This window comes from Hakea prostrata, chromosome 3, assembly GCF_041222555.1.
Source record: "Hakea prostrata isolate BN-2017 chromosome 3, UWA_Hpros_2, whole genome shotgun sequence".
Lineage (NCBI taxonomy): Eukaryota > Viridiplantae > Streptophyta > Magnoliopsida > Proteales > Proteaceae > Hakea > Hakea prostrata.
The window spans coordinates 5,958,218-5,980,442 of NC_142602.1; the positions used below are offsets into that span (position 1 = coordinate 5,958,218).

The 22,225-nt window shown below is 37.5% G+C and overlaps 1 protein-coding gene across 2 annotated transcripts; it reads left to right on the forward strand.

The window, feature by feature from the left end:
* Positions 1-1,592: 1,592 nt before the first annotated feature.
* On the forward strand, positions 1,593-20,589 carry LOC149020352 (ABC transporter C family member 3-like). 2 transcript variants are annotated; one of them, XM_089148458.1, is made up of 11 exons: positions 1,593-2,635; positions 12,171-14,751; positions 15,106-15,192; positions 15,279-15,929; positions 16,024-16,188; positions 18,206-18,500; positions 18,641-18,849; positions 18,982-19,287; positions 19,839-19,902; positions 20,125-20,364; positions 20,485-20,589. In XM_089148458.1, exons 2-11 carry the CDS (start codon positions 12,388-12,390, stop codon positions 20,580-20,582), a joined length of 4,479 nt encoding a protein of 1,492 aa, XP_089004584.1. In that variant the 5' UTR covers positions 1,593-2,635; positions 12,171-12,387; the 3' UTR covers positions 20,583-20,589. The 2 variants fall into 2 exon arrangements, with proteins under 2 accessions (XP_089004584.1, XP_089004585.1); XM_089148459.1 differs by lacking the exon at positions 20,485-20,589 and having other exon boundaries at positions 20,125-20,369.
* The last annotated feature ends 1,636 nt before the right edge of the window (positions 20,590-22,225 follow it).

Consider the following 22,225-nt stretch of genomic DNA (forward strand, 5'->3'; position numbering starts at 1 on the left):
TTTTGATCCATGGAGAAGGTGGTGGGTGTTTGAATTTATACAAAGAAAAAGTTATATATTCTATTACCAACAGACAGAAAAGGGCAAATTTTTGTCATTGGCTATGAATTATGAAATTTTCTAATTGAAAAACTCCAATTTCTTTGAAAATTATTAGTCATCTAAATATAGACAAGAAGGGATTTAGAGTCCCAAAAAAAAAGGGATTTAGAGAAAACTGGATTTGGAAAACAAAAAATAAAAATCCTTCAGAACTTGCTCTTTTCAAGTGAAATGTTATTTAGTTAAGAAGAATTTTTTGGTGAAAAAACCTGAACCATACGTTTTTTAAACTAGAACAACCAACCATATGGTTGGTTCTAAGGAAAGATGAAATTGGCACTTTAGTAATCAAAACTTAGGGTTTCACCAAGGAAGGAAAACTTCGAGAGGAGGATAAACTCCACAATCGTATCATAATTCAAATTGTAGGAAACGTTTAACTTGCTTTTATCACATAAAACAAACTAACAGTCTTTTCATTCCTTATCATATTCTGTAAGACAATTATGATTATGCTTGTTTCATAGATGTCCAATCCTAGACTTAAATGTTCTTAGTTAAGTCAAATACTTACGATGATCTTAATTCAAACTTTGAAATTCTTGTCTTTGATCTTAAATCCTGAAGAGTCAAGTCAAATTCAATCTTTTCTTGGTTGTCATGATCATGGAACTATTTTTCGCCGAAATTCGGTGATTTCGCCCCCTGGCGAACCGAAACCAGGGGGCGAAACGAGATCGACGAGATATCGCCGATTTCTCGGCGATATCTCGCCGTTTTCTGTTATTTTTCGCTGTTTCGGCGATAAACACTCAATTTCGCTGCCGACCGTGGTCTCCGACGGCGTCACCATGTTCACAGGCTTGCAGCAACCATTTGTGAGAAAGAGAAAAGGAGAGAGAGAGAGAGAGAAAACTTGCTGTTTTGAGAAAAAATATTTAGCAGAGTTGCAGACGGTTAGGGACGAAGGAGTTAGGGACGAAGGAGTTAAGGACGAAGGGTGAGACCGTGAGAGAGAGTTAAAAAGGTAAAGGGTTTTGATTTGAATGTTATTTATTATTACTTATTTGCTTTTACACTGATGGTTGATTGATGTTATGTTTTGTACTTTTTGTAGAATATTTTATGTTACTTCTATCTCCTTTTTAAATTTTACATTTACCTTACCTAGATACTCGCACCAATGCATTGACATTTTGCTTTTATATTAAAGTGGAAACTGAAAATTGCAGATTTGCAGGCATGTCTTTTCAAACTACAGTGTTTTTTTAATAAAGTTTTTAAATGGCAGCGAAATCTCGCCGAAAAATCGGCGAAATTTCGCCATATCCAGCGAACCGGGCGAAATTATCGAAACTTCGTTCCTTGGTCATGATTGAATTAGGTCGAGATGGGATGACCCTGACTTCGTCTCAACAAATCCCTTCTGTTTTTAATTAACCATAGGCCGACAACGGATCCAGATGTGTTACCATCAATCGTTGTTTTCGATGAATCCATTTAAGTGGAAGGAACCTAAAACGAATCGATTTAAATGCATATGAATCAAACCGTTGCAAAGGGTTTATGGGTTTTACTAAACCCTAAATCCCGAAGCTCATCGTCATATTCCGGAGACTTGAAACAGTTAAACCCCAAATCCAGCTGATCTCTCATCTAAAATGCTTGAAGGAGACACGAGAACAAGGAAAGACACCAATTGTTTATCTTGTTTATCATCTAGTGATGAAATGTTTTTGTTACTTTTCACAGATTTAGAGCATTCACGAGATCAATTTGGTCACAAATTCAAATGTGGAAGTCGCTGTGAAATCCACCATCGTTTCTCCTCTGAAACACTCTTAACAATAACTTCTTGTCCTCGTCCAAACTCCGTAGAAGCACTCAAGGCAACGGTGAAACAACTATTGAGCCGGTACTTGATCTTGAACGCAAAGGGTTCGTCTTTTTTTATGTTTCACCGGTCACCATCAGTAGCAGAAGCTTAAGCCGTGCGGGGCATTAAACTGGGTTTGTCTAAAAGTGTTCCAATCAGATTGTGCATAAATTATTTTAGCAATAAACTACCCTAGAAATTCTCCAACATCTCTGTGGTTGAAGATATCAATGATGTTTTACAGTTTGCTGGCCGTCGCAGAAGCAGGTATCCAACAAAGAGAAGCCAAGTAATGAACGAAGGCAGCGGGCGAAAGAGGCCAAAGATACTGAAAATGAAGGGTTGACCGTCTACGAAATGATAGATTTTCGTTTAATTTGCGGCTACAAATCGTTTGAAAACCGAATCCTAGGGTTTGTCATGGGAGAGCCGGCAAGAAGATGTTGGGTATTGGTTGCGAAATTTCAAATTAGACATTCAATTCTAATCGTGTTTTTCCATTAATCAAGGGCTCAAGAATTAGCCAATCCACACACTCCCGAGTCCTTCGTAACAAAGGAATGCCTCTTCTACTTGCTATAATAGCTTCCCAAATCCTAAAGCTCCCGCTATGGTTCGTCTTCATTGAAGGGTATTCATTGAAGAAGTGCAAGAACAAGTAAAATTTTAGTCATCGCCTTCCAGAATTACAAGTTAATCTGAAGCTTCTTCATTGAGGTGCACTTGTCTCTCCCTATAAAACCCGAGTTGAATTCCTGTTTTCCTTCTATTCTGTGGAACATGATTGAGGATTTGAAACGATTGAAGTGCAGAAGTAATACTTTGTTTTGTTTTGTTTTGGGGATAGGGTCAAACATGAAATAATACAAAAACTTGCAAAAAAAAACATGGTTAATGTGAGAAGCTATAGCAGAAACCAGACTCCAAATCATATTAATGAATGTCAGTTGGGAAAGAGTTCAACTATTTTACCCATTATATATTTGCTTCAGATAATCGTCTTTTGAATTTGACTGGCATCATTACTGATTTCATTCCTAACAACATGCTTGTAAGTATGGATTGGTTGCTCCATCTTCCTTGCTGGACTCAATATTGCCTCAATGTTCAAAGTATCTTGTGCACACGGGTTCCTATTATGTCTTGCAAATATGGGTGACTCGAATTAGGTTGTTTATGGGTATAGCCCCACCTAGAAACCACTCATAAATCAAAGATGCTTGTTTTTTAAATCTTGCAGATTGGCTGAGTGCTTTCAGGTTCAAGCTTCAAAAAGCATGATTTGCTTATCCATACACCTTCTAATTGCCTCTGGTTTTAACTTCATTTTCTAATTGCTGAATTGAACTGTAGACCTTCATAGAAGTGAAAGTTAAATCATGAATAACAGTGGCGCAGAATCCCACGTATTTGTTGGGCACTTTGACTGTTTTACTATAAGCCTTCTTTTGGAAAATATCTTATTATCCTTCATTTTATTGATATATGTGTCATTTTTTATAGCTCCTCATGGAATTTAAGGACCTCAAATTGATGCAGTGTTTTAATCTTCCTCTTCCTATCTTCTGTTGTCCTTAACTTTTGTGGAAGGTTTACAGATTTTGTCCCGTTCTGCCATTGGTTTACACTTATAGAGAACCGTTTCAGGAAGGGCAAATTAGTGGCATTTTCAAATGTTGTCTAACGGAGTAACAGTTCTAGGCTTACCGTCTGAAGTCTCCTCTCTTATGCAATTCTTGCTCTTTTTTCTCCTCTTCTTAGTTATTTCCTCTCCGAATGCATAAAAAAGAGCATAGTAACATCTTCATTAACTTCTTCTTTTTTTGGATGAATAAATAAATATACTAAAGAAACCACACCAACAAGGAAAATACAATGAAAAAAGAACAGGAAGAGCTAGGGGGGAGGCCAACCAATCAAGAGGACGGTTGAAGAGGAAAACTAAGACTCCAGGAACTAACAATTAACCTATTCCTTGGAGAATCAGCAAGAGGGGGATGGGGCATAGAAATGAGCCTAGAAAAAACATAAAAATAGATGGCATGCCAAATCAAGATTTGGGAACGAGATTTTGGAAGTCCATCTTCTCATGTTACGTTCCCACCAAATGTGGTGAACAGTAGCAGCAAAGACGAGCTTACCTACATGGTCGCAAATTGTGGAGCCAGAGAATTTTCTTAGGATCCACTTCCAATCTCGAGCAAAACCAAAGGATCGCCTCGATTTAGGCCAAATAGAAGCAAGGGCTAAACTCCAGATGGGACGAGAGAATGGACAGATGAAGAAAAGGTGGTCTAGGTCCTTAGTACCATTCCTACAAAGGATACAAATGGGGTTGGCTAGGATGTGGCAACTGATGAGGAAAGCTTGAGTGGGGAGGGCTAGGTTAAGGGATCTTCAGAGGGTTAGAGAGTGGCGCAAGATGAGGCCTTTGAACCAAACTAGCGAGGCCCAAGGGATAGGGGGGCAATGGGATTTAAGGAGATTCCAAGCAGAGGTAGTAGTGAAGGTTTTGGTGGGGGACGGGGTCCAAATAGTGATGTTAGAATTGGAGGGAGAGGGGGGGGGGAGGGAGCTTCAAACTTGTGTGAGACAGGGGGTGGGGAGAAGGGGACCAGGAGCCATTAGAGATGAAAGAGGAAAGGGGATTGTTTTTGGGATACGGGATTCAAAAATAGGCCGTGGACCCAAAATAGAGAACAATATGCCCATCGGATGCCACAGGGGTCAAGCCAAAAGGAGGTGGAGGAGCCAGAGGAGATTTGGGTAAAGATTGTAGAAAGGGTGAGAGGCCAAAAAGATAGAAGCTTTTTCCATAACCAGGAAGAGGTGGAAAGTGGTGGGGAAGTCCAAAAGGAATCCGCTTTTAGGAGATATGAGTAAACCCAAGAAACACAAATGGAATCTTGCATAGAGGCAATTTTCCAGATGAGCTTGAGGAGACAAGCCAAATTAACATCATAAATCCAACGAATGCCAAGACCTCCTTCAGATTTGGGCCGGAAGGTGGCAGCCCAACAGATAGGATGGAGAAATCGAGAGGATTCTTGGGCCTTCCAAAGAAAAGTAGAAAAGAGGGATTCCATGGTGTGGATGGTAAATTTGGGGAGAGGGAAGATGCCGCACTAATAGAGGTATGAGGATTCGAGGACAGAGAGAATAAGGACAACTCTACCAACAAAGGAGAGGAGCTGACCTTTCCAAAGCTGGAGATTCTTCCTAATGTGATCAAGCATAGAGGAGCAATGATGGTGGGTGAGCCTACCAGGGATAAGGGGGAGGCCTAAATAGGTCACAAGGAAGGATCCAAGTTTGAAACCAGAGAGCAATAAGAGGGAGGAACGAACCGAATCAGAGATGCCTGAGAGGAAGATAGTGGACTTCTCCACATTGACTTGAGACCAGACAGAGACTCAAAGAAGGAGAGATTGGAGAGAATAGAGGAGATAGACGAGTGATTTGCTTTAGAGAAGATCATGAGATCGTCAACAAAAGCAAGATGGGTGAGCTTTAAGGCCTTACATTTGGGAATGGGGGAAATGAGGAGCTGGTCAGTGTTGGATTGGAAGAGACGGGATAAGACTTCCAAGGTGAGTGAAGAGGTAGGGGGAGAGCGGAAACCCTTGACGGATGCCAACACGGGAAGGCAAGTAGCCCGCAGGGGAGCCATTTGTGATGATGGAGAAATGAGCAATGGAGATACAGACCTCAATCTAGTGGACAAAGGAGGGTGGGAAGCCTATGGCTGAGAGAACCTCACTAATAAAGTCCCATTGGATGGAATCAAAGGCTTTATGGAGGTCAACCTTAAGGAGAGCGGCGAGGGAGTGGGAAGAGTTATCAAAACCTCTAATAATCTCCGCACAAAGGAGAATATTGTTGGAGATACTACGGCCAAAGATAAAAACTGACTGGTTAGGGCTCACAAGAGAGGGCAAGACAAGTTTGAGGCGATTGGCAAGGATTTTAGAGATGAATTTATAGAGAAGATTACAGAGGGAGATAGGACGGAAATCGAAAAGGGAGGAGGCTCCAGGCTTCTTAGGGATGAGGTAGAGAAAAGTTTGGTTGATGGAGGCAAGCTGGGAAGGGTTAAGGAAGAAGCTCTGAACAGCATGGACTAGATCACTCTCAATAAAATCCCAAGTAGCAAGGAAAAAAGCCATGCTTAAAGCCATCAAGGCCAGGGGCTTTATTGGATTTATGGGAGCGGATGGCAGAGATGATCTCCTCTGAGGAAGGGATGGAACAGGGAGCGGAAAGGGAGGAAGAACCAACAAACTTATTTAAGGTGGAGGGGGGAAGAGGGGGCCTAGAGGGGAGGGGGGAAGGATAGAGGAGACTAGAGAAAAAGGAGTCATTCTTAAAACTAGGCGGGTTTGAGATCCAGTACCCACTACTAGTGAGAAGAAAGGGAAATAAGTTGAAATTGAGGTGAACTTTAAGGGATCGATGAAAATAGGCAGCGTTAGCATGTCCCAGCTCGAGCCAATTGATTCTCGATTTCTGGCAAAAGAAGCTTTCCTCTTAAGAGACAAGGGAAGAAAGATCGATGGAGAGGGATTTTTCCTCGTTAGCTAGGGTGGGACTATAGGGATCATCAACTTCTTTATTTCTCCTTTTTGTCATTTTCCCTTTGTTTATGTAGAAAACTTGTTTTGTATTTTTCTGCCATTTTGTCATTTTTTTTTATTAAGCATGACATGGAACCATATATGGGTGCAATTGAGATCATAGTGACTGGAAAGGATCTGATTCAGCTCATCTCCCTGGGAGGGAATCTCCTAATGTGTGCCCAATGAGTTATAGGATTTTGTCATGTGTAATATTAAAATCCAAGGACACTCATTAGATTTACCCTAACCCTTAGGTTAGAATATTACACATGGTTGAATCTATAGCTCATTGGGACACTTATTGGGAGAGCCCCTTCAAGGAGAGGACCTAATATATGTTTTCTTTATGCTATGATAGGACATCAAAGGTAGTTAAAATATACTTGTAGTCCTTCTCCGCTCTTCTAGTAGATGATGGGGGAGATGGCTCCCCTTCTCCTCCTCTGCCACCTAGTGAGCACTCTCCCCTAAAAATGCCTGACAATGGCCCTCCCCCTCCCTCTATTTTGCCCCACATCCCTACCCCTTCCCTAGTCCCTTCAATTAACCCCCAACCACCCTTGCACACCACCCCCGAATGGTCCTTTACCTTTGTCATCCCTCTTTTCTAACCCCTCTAAAAAATCCAGCCACAACCTCTCTCTTTGCTTCATCCAGCCTTCCTTTGATGGCCTTACCCATTTTGCTGTTCTCCCTTGCATCTCTAAGTGGAATTCCTGTTTGGTTGGTCAATTCATTGGCCTCAGGCCCTCTCTCAACATCTTGCAAGTGTCTTTGCAAAATCAATGGGAAGCAAATGGAGCAATGGAGCAATGTAGACTTACTTGATAATGGAGTCTTCATTTTTGAATTTCATGATGATACTATCAAATCCAAACGCTGGAAGAAGCTCCTTGGTTTGTTCGCAGCAAAATGCTCTTCCTCAGAGAGTGGGAACATCACATTCAACCAAGAAAGCTTGGCTTTAGTTTAGTCCAACTGTGGATCCTGTTGCCTAGCGTGCCACTTAACCTTTGGAATGGAGATAGTATCAGTCTAATCAGCTTCATCCTAGCAAACCCCTATATATGGATGCTACATGAATATGTTGGGTCATCTTTTTTGTATGCGAGAGTCTATGTTGAGGTCTATACAATTAATCTCTTTTCACTCTCTATAATAATCAAGAAAGAAGATGGGCTTGCCTTGACTAGCCAATCAAGTTTGAAAATCTCTTGTCCCACTTCTTCTATTCTAAGGTCTTCGGCAACACCATTGCTCATTGTCATAGGCAAACCTCAACTCCCACCTTGAACCCCATGCTACCACCTGTACTGCCACCGGAATTTTCTCTTCCGTTCCATGTCCCAAAGCAACCCTATACCTTGCACCTAATGTTAGCCCCCCCCCCCCCATCATGAGCCTAGGCGGGGTATAAACCCCTCCGCCAAAATCATCATGGTCAAAATAGGGGAAAGCTAGCTTAGAATCTCCATCGAAATGCCCTGAGTCTTCCTTCAATGTTCCTAATGCCTTTGCAATCCTACCCTTGCATAACTAATAGCTTTTTCTCCTTTAGAAGCTCTTGTGCGATCTATCAACCTTGCACTCCCTACATCACTTTGAAGATCCCGCTTGCCAAGAAGAACCTTTTGAGATGATCGCTTTGGAACTCCTACAACAGCCTGATTGTTGTGAAGATCTACAATATTTTCAACACCTGATTGAAGTCTCTACACGAGAAGAACCTATGATAGCAAACCCTTCTGTGAAGACAACCTTGGATGCCATTTTGTCAACTAGAGAAGTCAATCACGACCTGAAACTTGAGAATGCACCATCTACACCTATGACAATGTGTCTACACCCAAATGGAAAGCCATCTCTTTCAACCTATGACTTCGTTAGATACTGGTCCCTGCAACCCCCCTCCCCTTCACCCTTTTATCCTTTGCCATCCCCCACCTTCTCAAATCCTTGACTTACCCCCTCACCCACTCCTTTTCACACTAACCCTTCTCTGTGTAGCCCATCTCCCGTTCACCCACCTCGCCCTCCTCATCCCCTCTCAACGCATTCAATCCCTTATTCCCGTGGCCCAATCAACCCCCTCAGGCCTATTAGCCCTCCTCCATTCTCAGCTTAACCCTCCCTTCCCCCAAGCTCATCAACCCCCTATAGTCTCATCCCAACCCTCCTTGCCTCTAGACCCATCTTCCCTCCCTCTCAAGCTTGTTAGCCCAGCCCCTATCCCTCTCCCTTCTTGCCTAACCCTTTCCTTAACGTGTGGCCCAACACACCTCCTCCCTTACCAGCCCAATCCCACACCCAATTAACCCTACCGAGCCCATCTAACTAGAGTTGTAAATGGATATTTGAAATTTGCCTCCGAATTTGCATTCGTATTCGAATAAGGGTGTCCAAATCCAGATTTTTTTTGATCGAAAAATATCTGTATCCGTTCGATAAGCAACTGGATTTGAATTCGGGTAATTGCTTATTGGATCGGATAAAATTTGGATAAAAGTTATCCGGTTAGAGTGAAGTATTAAACATTTTTTTTCTCTAAAAAGGGCTGATAATCAGATACGGAAACTTGCAATTGGTAACCAGAAAATCGAAAATCGAAAGTTAGAAAACAAAAAAAGTGAGAATCATATAGTTTGTCAAATCGGATTATTATCGGATATCCAATAAAGTTTCGGATTTGAATTTGGATACCATCTGAAATTTTTGTTGGATATTGGACCGAATTGCAGTTTTGCTTGTTGGATTCGGATAGTGATGTATCTGACCCGTTTACAGGTCTACATCTAACCCACCCCTCACTCTAACTCACCCAAGCCCATATAGGCCACCCTTACCCAATTAACCCACCTGAGTCCCCACCAATCCACTTACGATCTAAACCACCTGAGCCCATCTAACCGTCTAAACCCCTATCCCATCCCTAAACCCATGCCCACCAGCCCACCCCACCCTTTAATTCCCACCCAAACCCCAACCCTTATTCCCTCAATCCTCTACCCGAGGCCCTCTCCTCCCCCTCGCCCAATTCCCAACCGATTTCTCATCCTCTTCCCCTGCCAAACTGGTTCAAACTTCTGACCTGGTAATATCCAATTTTCTTAAGAGCTTGGCTAGCCCCTTCTCCATCACTCATTCCCCAACCTCATCCAATTGTGGCAGCTTGTCTCTAGTATTAATGGCCTTTCTTCATTGCTCGACAAGGACGTTTTTTAGGGTGCTCCCAAGATTAAAAAAAACTAAGACCCTTCGTATTCCTTTGATCATGATGGTTTTAGGAGAAGTAACCAATTTACCAGGGAGCATTACCAAGTTGATGGAGACTTCCTTTTTTATTTTAAGTCTCCAAAAAAGAAGAAGAAAAAGAATATAGAGAGAAAAAAACTAGGATTCAACCCATTCTAGCTTAGCCTATTGGCCTTGTTTTATAGTCCATTATATTGCCTAGTGTATCTGAGCTTCCTTTTCTTGTGCTGCTTGGCTTGGCTTTGCTCTTTGGTTTGCTATCGTATCCTCCACACCCCCCCCCCTAAAAGTGCTCTGATAGGGTTGATATCCATGATGGGAGCCAAGTGTGTTAACTATCAAGATACCACCACTCTCTTGGGGAATGAGATGCTGAATTTAAAAATGAATTAATTTCCAATGCTCCCATATTCCACTTTTCCTTTATGAAAAAAGAACAATGAGAGATAAGTCATTGGAAGTTGGGTTCAGCTTCAAGGACCCGAAAGTAAATGCAACATTGATCCAATGTGTCCAGCCCAATTAGCTTATGTTAATCTCAATATTTAGTTCCCCATGCCAAAAGAGATTATATTAATATGTTTATGTTGGAAATGTGAAGTGTTCCAGACTTATTATGTGAGGATAGAGAATTTTACCAGAATATATGAAGACCTTAAAGGGTGATAGTTTTGCTTGGGTCATGCGCATTAAATACACATGACCGTCAGGTCGAGATTTCAGACCATCAGATCCGAAATCTTAGTCGAAATTGAATCTCGACCATTGAATTTCAAGGTCGAGATCGAAATTTTGATCGAAATTCCGATCTGACGACCCATGATGTTTGGCTTGACGGTCCTGCGCATTTAATGAGCAAGACCCAAGCAAAGTCCAAAGGGTGAGTGCTACTTTGAGTCGCTAAATGATTTTCACTTCAAATTTTACCAAAAGGAGGGTGACAATCTAGAGAAGAAGGGAGGGGGTGGGGGAGTGAGGAGTTTAGATTTTAAATGGAGAGGGGAAGATCACCTGGGTTAGGAAGTGGGAAGGAAGTAAATATAATGGATTGGTAACCTTCAAGTAATTTATAAATAAGATGGTGAGATTTATATTTTTCTTAACAAAGAAGTTATGTTTTATGATGGTGTTTGATAATTTTATTTTATTTTATTTTTTTGTTTGTTTGTTTGTAAAGGAAAGAAAAGGCTGGTTTTACATACAAAGCAGAGTTGTGGTAACTTTCTTCAATTGATCAAGCAGTTTAGACACCATAGTTTTCTTTGGTTTTACCACAATTTCTGCAAAACCTTCTTTTGTTAAACAACACGGTCTTGTCGTCTATAGTTTAATAAGAGGCTTAACCGTGGATGCACAAGTTTTATATTTTTTTGTTTTACTTCTCTCTCTCTCTCTCTCTCTCTCTCTCTCTCTCTCTCTCTCTCTCTCTCTCTCTCTCTTTCCATTGGGCCTTGAAAAACCTTAACTCTGATATTGTAAAACACATGATAAAATCACCATTGAGAATACAAGGATTTTGGTTTACTTCAGCTCTTTCATACCAAAACTAGAGAAGTTCCCAGGATAGATATCATGAATTTATATTACCACATCAGTGCTCGTAAGATTTGCTTGTTTTGTACTGCATCCCTGTTTTGTTGAACCTTCATTGATTTTTTCTGCATTATTGATTGTGGTATGTTTGATATTTGAATAATTATCAGATTTGTGGTGGCTGTTAGTATTATTTGCACAATTTGGGCCAACAGTCTAAAAATTCCAGGTTGCTTATCCATATTGTCGAATGTCATAGAATAGACTTAAGTTAGGTTATCTTGTTAAAAAGGCCTATCAGACAAATATGCATGCAGTTCTAGTGGACTGCCAATATTAATCTTGCATATATGCAGTGCAGTGATGACAAGGAAGACTAACTAGCTTCTCAAGAATGTAAGGAATAAATGAATTTCTGTGTTAATCAAAGATGAAATGGATTGAAATTAGTTAGTTGACTTGGTGAATTACTTCTGTGGTGATGGATTTTAAGATAGATCTTTGAGTTTCCATTAATAGTTTTGACAAAGTTTCGTGCAAAATGGTTTTATTTGACAATTGTATTCATAGTTTAATTATGTTGCTAATATCAGTTGGTGTTCTTAAGATATAAAAGGGAATGAGTAGGATTTTACCTTTGTGGTATGAAACTCCTTGTTTCAACTCTCATATATATTCGTTCATATTATAATTTTTTTTGCTAATTACCTTTACTGATGTGTTTAGTTGAACATGGATTAAATCATACATAAGTGTAGTTTTTTATTCTTGATATTTCTAGGAAAACTTTGCCAACTCAATTGCTCTTTATATACTTACATATAGTTTCCATCCTGTCCATTCATTCGCAGGTTCAACTGCAGCTAGGGGTGGATATTGAGACTCGAATGCTAATCTAGGTATTTCTGGAAGTCATGAGGTGCAATGGTTGGTATTTAGATGCTACAAATTCCACAACATTTTTTTCACAAATGTGCCTTCTTAAACTCAAAATTTGGTGAAGCTGTTAGGATTTGCTACTTAAGTTAATCCACAAACTTTCAAACTGAAGAAAGAAAATCTGCAAGCATGGATGAAGTGTCCAGGAATGACGTGAATACCTACAGAAATAATTCACAGTTCTCTATAACCATTTTCCTAGAAGGGTTTTCTGGTGCTTCACATTTACTCTTATTCCTTGTCTTATCCATTTTTTGGGCTTGCAAGAGACGCACAGTGCCTTCCTCTGAAAATTTGAAAGGAACATTAAAGAATACAAGCCTTTCTAACTATTGGTTGGCCTTTATATCTTGCATGGGTTTGTCTTTCGTTGATCTTCTCTTGTGCCTGTTGAACTACCTCTCTGGGTATAGATACGGTTGGTCTGATCAAAAGACTGTAGCCCAATTGGATTTTGCATTAAGAACAGTCACTTGGCTTCTGATCTCTGCTTATTTGTGTGTCCGGTGTTTTCATTCAAGTGAGCATAAGTTCCCTATTCTGCTAAGGATTTGGTGGGCCTTCTACTTCCTAATGTCTTGTTCCTATCTTGCTATACATCTTGTTTTGTATTGGAAACATTCATCCTTGCCATCTTTACAATGGTTCTCGGATATTTCATCTATTATTTTTGGTTTATTCTTTTGTTATGCTGGATTGCTTGCTAAGGACCGAGAATATGAAGATTTACATATTTTAAAGCCTCTCTTAGAAAACACTGGTGATGATGGACAAAGTTCTAGTGTTGGTGAAGAGAGTATAACTCCTTATGCAAATGCCAGTTTTTTAAGTATTTTTACTTTCTCTTGGATGGGCTCCTTACTTGCACTTGGGTTCACAAAAACATTGAACCTTAAAGATGTTCCCCAGCTTGCTTATGTTGATAGTGCTAGAGTGGTTTTTACTCGTTTTAGAAGTAAACTTGAATATGATGCTGATGACAGTGGCAATGGCAGTAAGGTAGATTCACTCAAACTAGTAAAGGCCTTGATTCTCTCAGCCTGGAAAGAAATTCTATGGACAGCTATGTTTTGCATTGTATCTACGTTGGCATCTTATGTTGGACCATACCTTATTGATGAGTTTGTTCAGTATCTCAATAGTTCTCACCAACAAAAGCATGAAGGCTATCTATTAGCGTTTGTTTTCTTTCTCTCAATGGTTTTGAGGTGCTTCTCAAATAGGCATTTATTCTTTCAATTACGAAAGATGGCAATTAGGGTTCGTGCTTCTTTGTTTGGATTAATCTATGAGAAAAGTCTCAGGCTTTCAAGCCAATCAAAGCAAGACCATAATAGTGGAGATAATGTTAATTTGATGAATGTTGATGCAGAGAGGATTGCCCTCTTTAGTTGGTACTTGCACGACATATGGAGGGTGCCTGTTCAAGTTGCTTTAGCATTATTGATCTTATACAAGAGCCTAGGGATGGCTTCATTTGTAGCCTTTGTTGTCACAATGATTTTGATGTTAGCAAATATTCCATTAGGAAAACTACAGGAAAGATTTCAAGGAGAATTGATGGATTCAAAGGATCGAAGGATGAAGGTCACATCTGAAGCTTTAAGGAATATGAGAGTTCTTAAGCTCCAGAGTTGGGAAATGAAGTTCTTAGCTAAGATCATTGAGCTCAGGAGCATTGAAACAAGCTGGTTAAAAAGGTTACTTTATACATCGGCTATGAGTACCTTTGTTTATATGTCTGCTCCCATGTTTGTTTCTATGGTTACTTTTGGATTTTGTGTGTATAGAGGAATTCCATTAGCGTCAGGAAAAATTTTATCTGCAATTGCAACATTTCAGATATTGCAGGGGCCTATTTATAATCTCCCAGATACAATCACCACACTAGTTCAAACTAAAGTTTCTCTTGATAGGATATCTTCATTCCTTTGTCTTGATGACCTTGATTTGAGTAATGTACAGAGACTTTCAAAAGATAGCACCGAGGTTGCAATTGAAATAGTCAAGGGGAATTTCTCGTGGGACCTTCCTTCGTCAAATGTCATATTGAAGGATCTTAATATTCGAGTATATCATGGTATGAGAGTGGCTGTTTGTGGTTCTATTGGTTCAGGCAAGTCAAGCTTACTTTCGTGCATATTAGGAGAAATGCAGAAAGCATCAGGGGCCGTTAATTTAAATGGAACAAAGGCATATGTTGCACAATCACCTTGGATACAAAGTGGGAAGATAGTAGATAATATATTGTTTGGTAAAGAGATGGACAAGAAAAGATATGAAAGGATCCTTGAAGCATGTTCACTGAAGAGAGACCTAGAATTATTTGCCTTTGGTGACCAAACGATTATAGGGGATAGAGGGATAAACTTAAGTGGTGGACAAAAGCAAAGAATCCAGATTGCGCGGGCTTTGTACTATGATGCTGATATCTATCTTCTTGATGATCCTTTTAGCGCTGTGGATGCTCATACAGGAACTCATCTGTATAAGGTAATTAATTGTCTTTTGACCTCTCTTCAAAACCTTTTGCTACTAATATTTGTTTGAAGTTATACATTTTCACTACTTACACTATAATTTTGTTAACTAAAAGGTAAAGTTTATTTTTAAAATATTAAAGTTATGGTTAATTTATAAAATTATGCTTATAAACACAAGATATTAAGTGATGCATGATTTTTTCGCGTATAATAACGGAAATAAATTATGTTAATGCATTTAACTATTTGATTCTTCTTCTTCTTATTTTTTCCTCCCTTTTTGGTTCATATAACTATTTGATTCTTTGAAGCTTATAAAGTACTGTTAATGCCTAAGTGGGAACATTTGATTCTTTGGTGATAGGAATGTTTGCTGGGAATTTTGGATTCAAAAACGGTAGTCTATGTTACCCACCAATTAGAGTTTTTGGTCTCTGCTGATCTTATCTTGGTAAGAATATGCTATGCTCATTCTTAAATCTTAACATGAAGTACATCAATCTAATTTGAGAGTGATTATTTTATTTCATTTGGTAGGTTATGAAAGACGGAATGATTTCTCAAGCAGGAAAGTATGAAGAAATCCTTAACTCAGGGGCTGACTTTGTGGAATTAGTGGATGCCCATAAGAAAGCTTTAGCAGACCTTGATTCTATCAAAGGTGGAGCTGCTTTGGATAATTTAACTAATAGTGAGGAAGACAATTATATATTATCAAGCAATGACTCTATTCAAGAAGATGAGGAATGCGAACCCAAAAACTACAAAACAGAAAAATTAATTGGATCAGAGGGGCAACTCGTCCAAGAAGAAAAGAGAGAAAAGGGTGGAGTTAGTCTCTCGATTTATTGGACGTATCTAACTGCTATATCTAAAGGGGTTTTTGTGCTAATGATTGTGTTGGTACAAATTCTTTTTCAGCTTCTCGTAATGAGTAGTGGATTTTGGATGATGTTTGCTGCTCCTAGTGCAGACAATGTGGGATCTCATGTTAAAGGATCTATGCTCATCTTGGTTTATGCTGCTATTTCCTTTGGAAGCTTTCTTTGCATTTTTATAAGGTCCATACTCGTTGTTACTACTGGATACAAGACAGCTACTCTTCTTTTCAATAAAATGCATAAATGCATTTTTCATGCCCCTCTGTCATTTTTCGATTCTACTCCCCTCGGAAGGATATTAAATAGGGTTAGTGAATGCTTAATTATCTTTGGTCTTCAAATGTACTTATTTGATATCAGTAAAATTCTATTGGTTAATATTATTCTATTTTTATATTCAGGCATCAAGAGATCAAAGTGATGTTGATAGGGATATCCCACATAATTTTGAAGAACTTCTTATCTCAATCATAGAATTATTGGGAACAGCTATAGTAATGTCGCAGGTTGCATGGCAAATGTTAATGGTTTTTATTCCAATGTTTGTGCTTTGCATTTGGTATCAGGTAATTCTATAACCCACTCTTTTTCACATGATGATAATTTATTTCCAAATCAACTTCATTTACCTTGTGATTGATAGGTTATGATAGAAGTAGATTGTTATACGACACTAGAATCACAGGAAGAAGAGATAAGAAGAATGAGGAAGAAGAATAAGAGAATGAAGAGGGGATAGAGAGGTTTCACATGATACCCTCCCCCTCACATTGCACTTTAATAGTAGCAAAGTATCTAATCTAAGTCTAGGATTTATATCCTAAACTGAATACAAACTATTGAAACTGTATCTTATTACTTTATTAAAAGTAGAAACTAAAACTAGACCAGTTTGCTTGCCAACCAAGATACAAAAGTTAAAAACATGAGCTAAAATAGAAAGTAATCTCCTAATCTAATAAGAAGAAGCTAAGGAAATAAAATAAAATCTTGACAAAACAAAATAAGATATTATCCAATCTGGGATGGCCCTAACTTAGTTTGGTTACGATTGCACATATTTTAACGTAGATTAAAGCCTGCTTTGAGTAATGAAATATGCAATTGTTTTATGCACCATAGAATTGATTTAGTGATAGGTAGTGGATACCTGTATGCTTGAGAGTGAAAGCAATAATTTGAAGTTTAATATTTTCTTTATTTTATGAATGATTATCTAAGAAACCCACTTTTTGATCATATGTTTTGGTTTGAATTAGGGTTACTTCCCCTTATCAATGTAGTGAATTATAGCACTTCACCATTTTCTACTTGACATTTTGTTGGTTAGTCTATGTGATAGAGGACCTCACATATGTTTGACTAAATTTTACTCCAACATGGGCATTAAGCAAGGAAACTTTCTTAAACACTGAATCAAAGTTTTGGTACAATTACCGACATGCCATCAAAATGAAGATATAGAATACAAAACAACATCTTTTGTAATTTTTGCCACTTAATTGTATCAACAAGTTGTTTGGCATTTTGTATCACATGGATTGACTCTATGATGTCATGATAGTAAAACATTGTACTTCATTAGGCACATTGAAACCTAGAAAGATCTGTGAAATTAATGCTATGTCATTTGCAGACAAAAAAGTACCAAACATGTCTATTTATTATCAACGTGTACCTAAAGTAACATGATCATGCTTTTGGTATTTTTCAAATATTTTAGATATTTTATATATATATATATATATATTAATGAAAATAGAACATAGTGTGTGAGGTTTGTTGCTAGTTTTATTGGTTGGAGCTTTATATTAAATAATATATTTATTAACAAATTATAAATTACTAAATAATTTATAATGTTACACTACCATTGATGGGATTGTTGTTCTCCATTTGAGTTAGTCATGTGGTATTTTTAATGGTTGAACTGTAGTTGCCTAAAGTTATAAAGGGTGGATTTTCAACTAATGAGGCCCTCGGGCTATAGTTGGACCAGTGGCAATTTAGATAAATCAAATTAACAAATTTTGAGGCTCCTAAATAAACTGCTATGTAGCATATATTTTGGAGTCAAGAGGAGCCTATCTAGGTGGATTTTGTTGGGATTATTGTGACATTTTGTTCTTGATAATTGTTTACGGGAATGTGGTTTTCTTCTTTCCTTCATTTCTTTTCTACTTCTTTTATTGTTGTCTTCTTTTTTGAGAGAGGTACATAAACTACACTTTATGCTAAGTATATAAAGGCACTACACGTCTGAAGTACTAAGACTACGGAATATTGTATATTACACTAAGTTGCCCATTGATATGCTTTGAGGAACGATAATATTGTTGCACCATCCACCATCATTAGAAAATTTTAGATTGAGTGAAAAATTCAATATGGGTATAAACAATTGTTACTTTATTTTAATTTGATGGAGTAATTTGAGATTTTGATAATAAAAAGAATGGATACCACATATTATTTTTCTACAAACTTGAAGTGAATAGACATCACAATTTATTTTCTTCTAACTTTCTAATTTTGTTTTATTTTTTATATTGTATTTAATTTTTTTTGTACATTGTCTTCTAGAAATACTACATACCTGCAACACGAGAGCTATCACGACTGATTGGAATATGTCAAGCTCCAATTATACAACATTTTACTGAGTCTAGTTTAGGTTTAACTACAATCAGATGCTTTAATCAAGAAGAGAGGTTTATGGACAAAAATCTGAAGCTGGTTGATGGGTTTTGCCGGCCCAAATTTCATTTCTCTGGTGCAGTTGAATGGTTATGCTTTCGTATGGATATGTTGGCATCTATTACATATGCCTTCACTTTGGTTTTCTTGATCTCATCGTCGAAAGGAGTACTTAGTCCCGGTAAAACATTGAACTTAAGATTTTATGAAGTTATTTCTTATGACGATTGTGGTTTTTTTTTGGGGATGAATGTGATTGTGATTAATTGTTCACATGAAAATATGATCTTAACTTATTTGCTTTTCTCTCTTTTCTTGAAGGTGTTATGGGTTTAATAGTCACGTATGGGCTTAATTTCAGTTTGCATGGAGTAATTTGGGATCTGAGCAGTCTTGAGAATAAAATCATATCCATAGAGAGATTATTACAGTATACTTCCATAAAAAGTGAACTTCCTTTGTTGGTAAAAGAAAATAGGCCAAGTTATGAATGGCCATTACAAGGGAAAATTGATGTTATTGACTTGAAGGTAATCCGCAATCTAGATTCAAGTTTTTATCACCCTATTTGTTTGTTCCATTATTTATTTATTTTCTTTACTTTTCTAACTTTTGTAGAACATAAGTAAGCTTTATTATTTGATTATCTATCATAAATGTAGGTTCGGTATGCCCCACACCTTCCTTTTGTTTTGCGTGGTATAACATGTACTTTTCCTGGAGGGATGAATATTGGTGTTGTTGGTCGAACGGGAAGTGGTAAATCAACTTTAGTACAGGCTCTCTTCCGCCTAATTGAACCAACAATTGGTCAGATTTGGATAGATGATATCAATATCTCCCTCATTGGTCTTCATGATTTGCGATCAAAGTTAAGCGTCATTCCACAAGATCCAATAATGTTTGAAGGGACTATAAGGAATAATCTTGACCCACTTGAAGAGTACAATGATGAACAGATTTGGGAGGTAAGTTTATATTTTACTTTTCTTCACTTGATGAATAATATTCAATTAGTGACAATGATTTGAAGTACACATCCTCTCTTATGAATTTTCACTGAAAAAATGAATAATAATTCTTCTTTTATTGATAATTCGCACATCAAATATATATATTCATCTTATTGTCACCTCTAATCCCATTGAGCCTAGAGCACTTACCCCGACAAACTCAGAATTTTGACTGACTTCCTTGAAAGATGGGGTGCCATATCCATTTTCTTCCTATATATGTGTATAGAGATATATTTTACATTTTTTTTTACTTGATGAATAATATTCAATTAGTGACAATGATTTGAAGTACATATCCTCTCTAATGAATTTTCACTAAAGAGTAAATAATAATTCTTCTTGATAATTCACAAGTAATATATATATATGTATATATATATATTTTGCTTTCTTTCTTTTTGTGCATTACTTTTTTGTTTATCTTTGCCTTTAATGATCAATTCAATGTCTTCTTGTGTAATTAGGAAAGGTGAAATGTTGATATTAATTGTTTTTTGTCTTAGGTTTTAGATAAATGCCAGCTTGGTGATGTACTTAGAAAGAAAGAAGAGAAGCTTGATTTTAGAGGTTTGTCTTCTCTTACATTTGTTAAATATTAAAGTTGTTTAACGCAATTTAACAACCCACAAGCGCACAATCCTATAAAAGTTTCACAAATTATTCATTAAGCTTTTCATTCACCATACAACCTCCCAACCTCTTAACCCCATTTTAAAAACATAGGGGCTGAATAATCAATGAAAATAAGTTTCTAATAGATACCTCATTTTCATGTGGTGGTTTTCACAGTGACTGAGAATGGCGAGAATTGGAGCTTGGGTCAAAGGCAATTAGTTTGTTTAGGGCGAGTATTACTCAAGAAGAGCAAAGTGTTAATACTTGATGAAGCTACTGCATCTGTAGATACTGCTACTGATTATTTAATTCAAAAAATGCTTAAGGAACTCTTTGCAAGGTCTACTGTCATTACAGTCGCACATAGGATAACATCAATTTTTGACAGTGATAAGGTCCTTGTCCTCAATAATGGTTAGTAATTTTTAGCTAGTAATTGGTAGACTATAACCAAATGGGTTTAGTTGAATTTCATAATATTTCTTTCTCATTTGTTTTTATACTTTCCTTATCATATATTATTGTCTTAAACAGGCTTTGTAGCAGAATATGATTCCCCAACTAAATTGATGGAGATCAAAACTTCATCATTTGCAAAGCTAGTGAAGGATTATACTCAAAGATGTTCTTAGTGTCCCCCCCCCCCCCCCCCTTGTTGGAAAGGCTAAATATGTTTGCGGAGGTGTATTGGTATTTTCAATGGTGACAAATTTTTGTTGCGAAAGGTTGAATTGATATTAAAGCTACTTGTAATTATTTGAGTTGCCATTAACATTTAGTAATAGTATCTGGGCAACTTCTTTGTATTAATATCTTATGTCCCTAAATTTTTAGAGAAGTTTTTGTAATCTGATAGTATTTACAGTGTAAAAAAATATGTCATCTAGCATATCATATAGCCTTAAAATTTTATTCCATATTCACATGTCAAGTTTTACCAAACAGGATAAAGAAAATGAGTAAAGTTCTGAAAAAGTGTATTTATTATTTGTCAAAAATTGAGGCATGCAAAGGTTAAATTGTTCAACATTTCAGAATTTATTTGGTGAGTTAGGATCTTGGAAGGATTGTCATAAGAATTAAAGATTAGGAGTTTTTATGTCTCTTTCTCCTCATTCTTTTTTTTTTTTTTGGTACCTTTTTCCCTCTCAGAATAAAACCTGATAAATTTTTAGCGTTGGATCATAAGAAATTAAATTCTCCTAGCAGATGTGATGGTAACGATGGATTTAATAGTTTGGTTTCTATCTATATATTCCCATGCAAACTGCCTCTGTTAAGTTTAGAGGAGCTCCCTCTAGTTGGTATAAAATTACGTGTCTTTCTATGGATGAAAAGTTGAGATGTTCCTCAATAGGGTGAGGCAAAAGTTAGGTGTCTTTTTCATGAATAAAAAGTTGGCTTTTAATAGGGTGAGGAAATTCGAAATTGCTTGGGTCATGCGTCAAGCTGAGATTTCTAACCGTCAGATCCAAGATCTCATTCGAAATTGAATCTCAACCGTTCAATTTTAATGGTTGAGATCAAAATTTTGACCAAAATTCTGATCTGACCACCTAGGGTGTTTGGCTTGTTAATGTATAGGACCAAAGCAGAGTCCGAGGAAATTACTTGACTTGCCTAATGATGCTCTTTTTGTTACTAAAAAAGTATATGATAAACAATGTGAGATGGAAAGGGGTGGTTAGGGGATCCAAACTCAAAACAATCTTGGAAAATTATTCAATGGTGGTTATGTCCCTTCCTAATCTGTTTGGTATTACAGAAGATTTCTTTTTAATATAAATTCAATCACCCCCTCCATTAAACATACGCAACTCATTCTCTTTAAGGCAGAAACCAACTCATTCCTCTAGTTCTACCATGATACATACCATTCTATTGGTTGAGCTTCTGATATTAGCATACTTCAGTGTAAGAAAATGATGCATTCTTTTCAATTTTTGGTTCTTTCTTGTTCCTATTTTTATTTTTTATATCTGATAGTTGTTTGCCATGATATGTAGGGTTTTCAAGCTGAAAATGACTTCTCACGTTACTGGGAAGAACATTTCAGTCATGCACACCCTCCACAATTCTTAGCTACAAAGGCTTCTCCATTAAATCTCCATCAAACAACAATGTTTGTAAAACTTATGGAGGAACAAAAGTTGGCTTTACACTTGCGTTCGTTTTGCATGCAAGCTAATATTGCTTGTTCTACAAATGCATTAATGAAGAAGATGTTGGAGGACACAAGTCTGCCACCAATAGTGGAATGGAATTTTGAAAAACT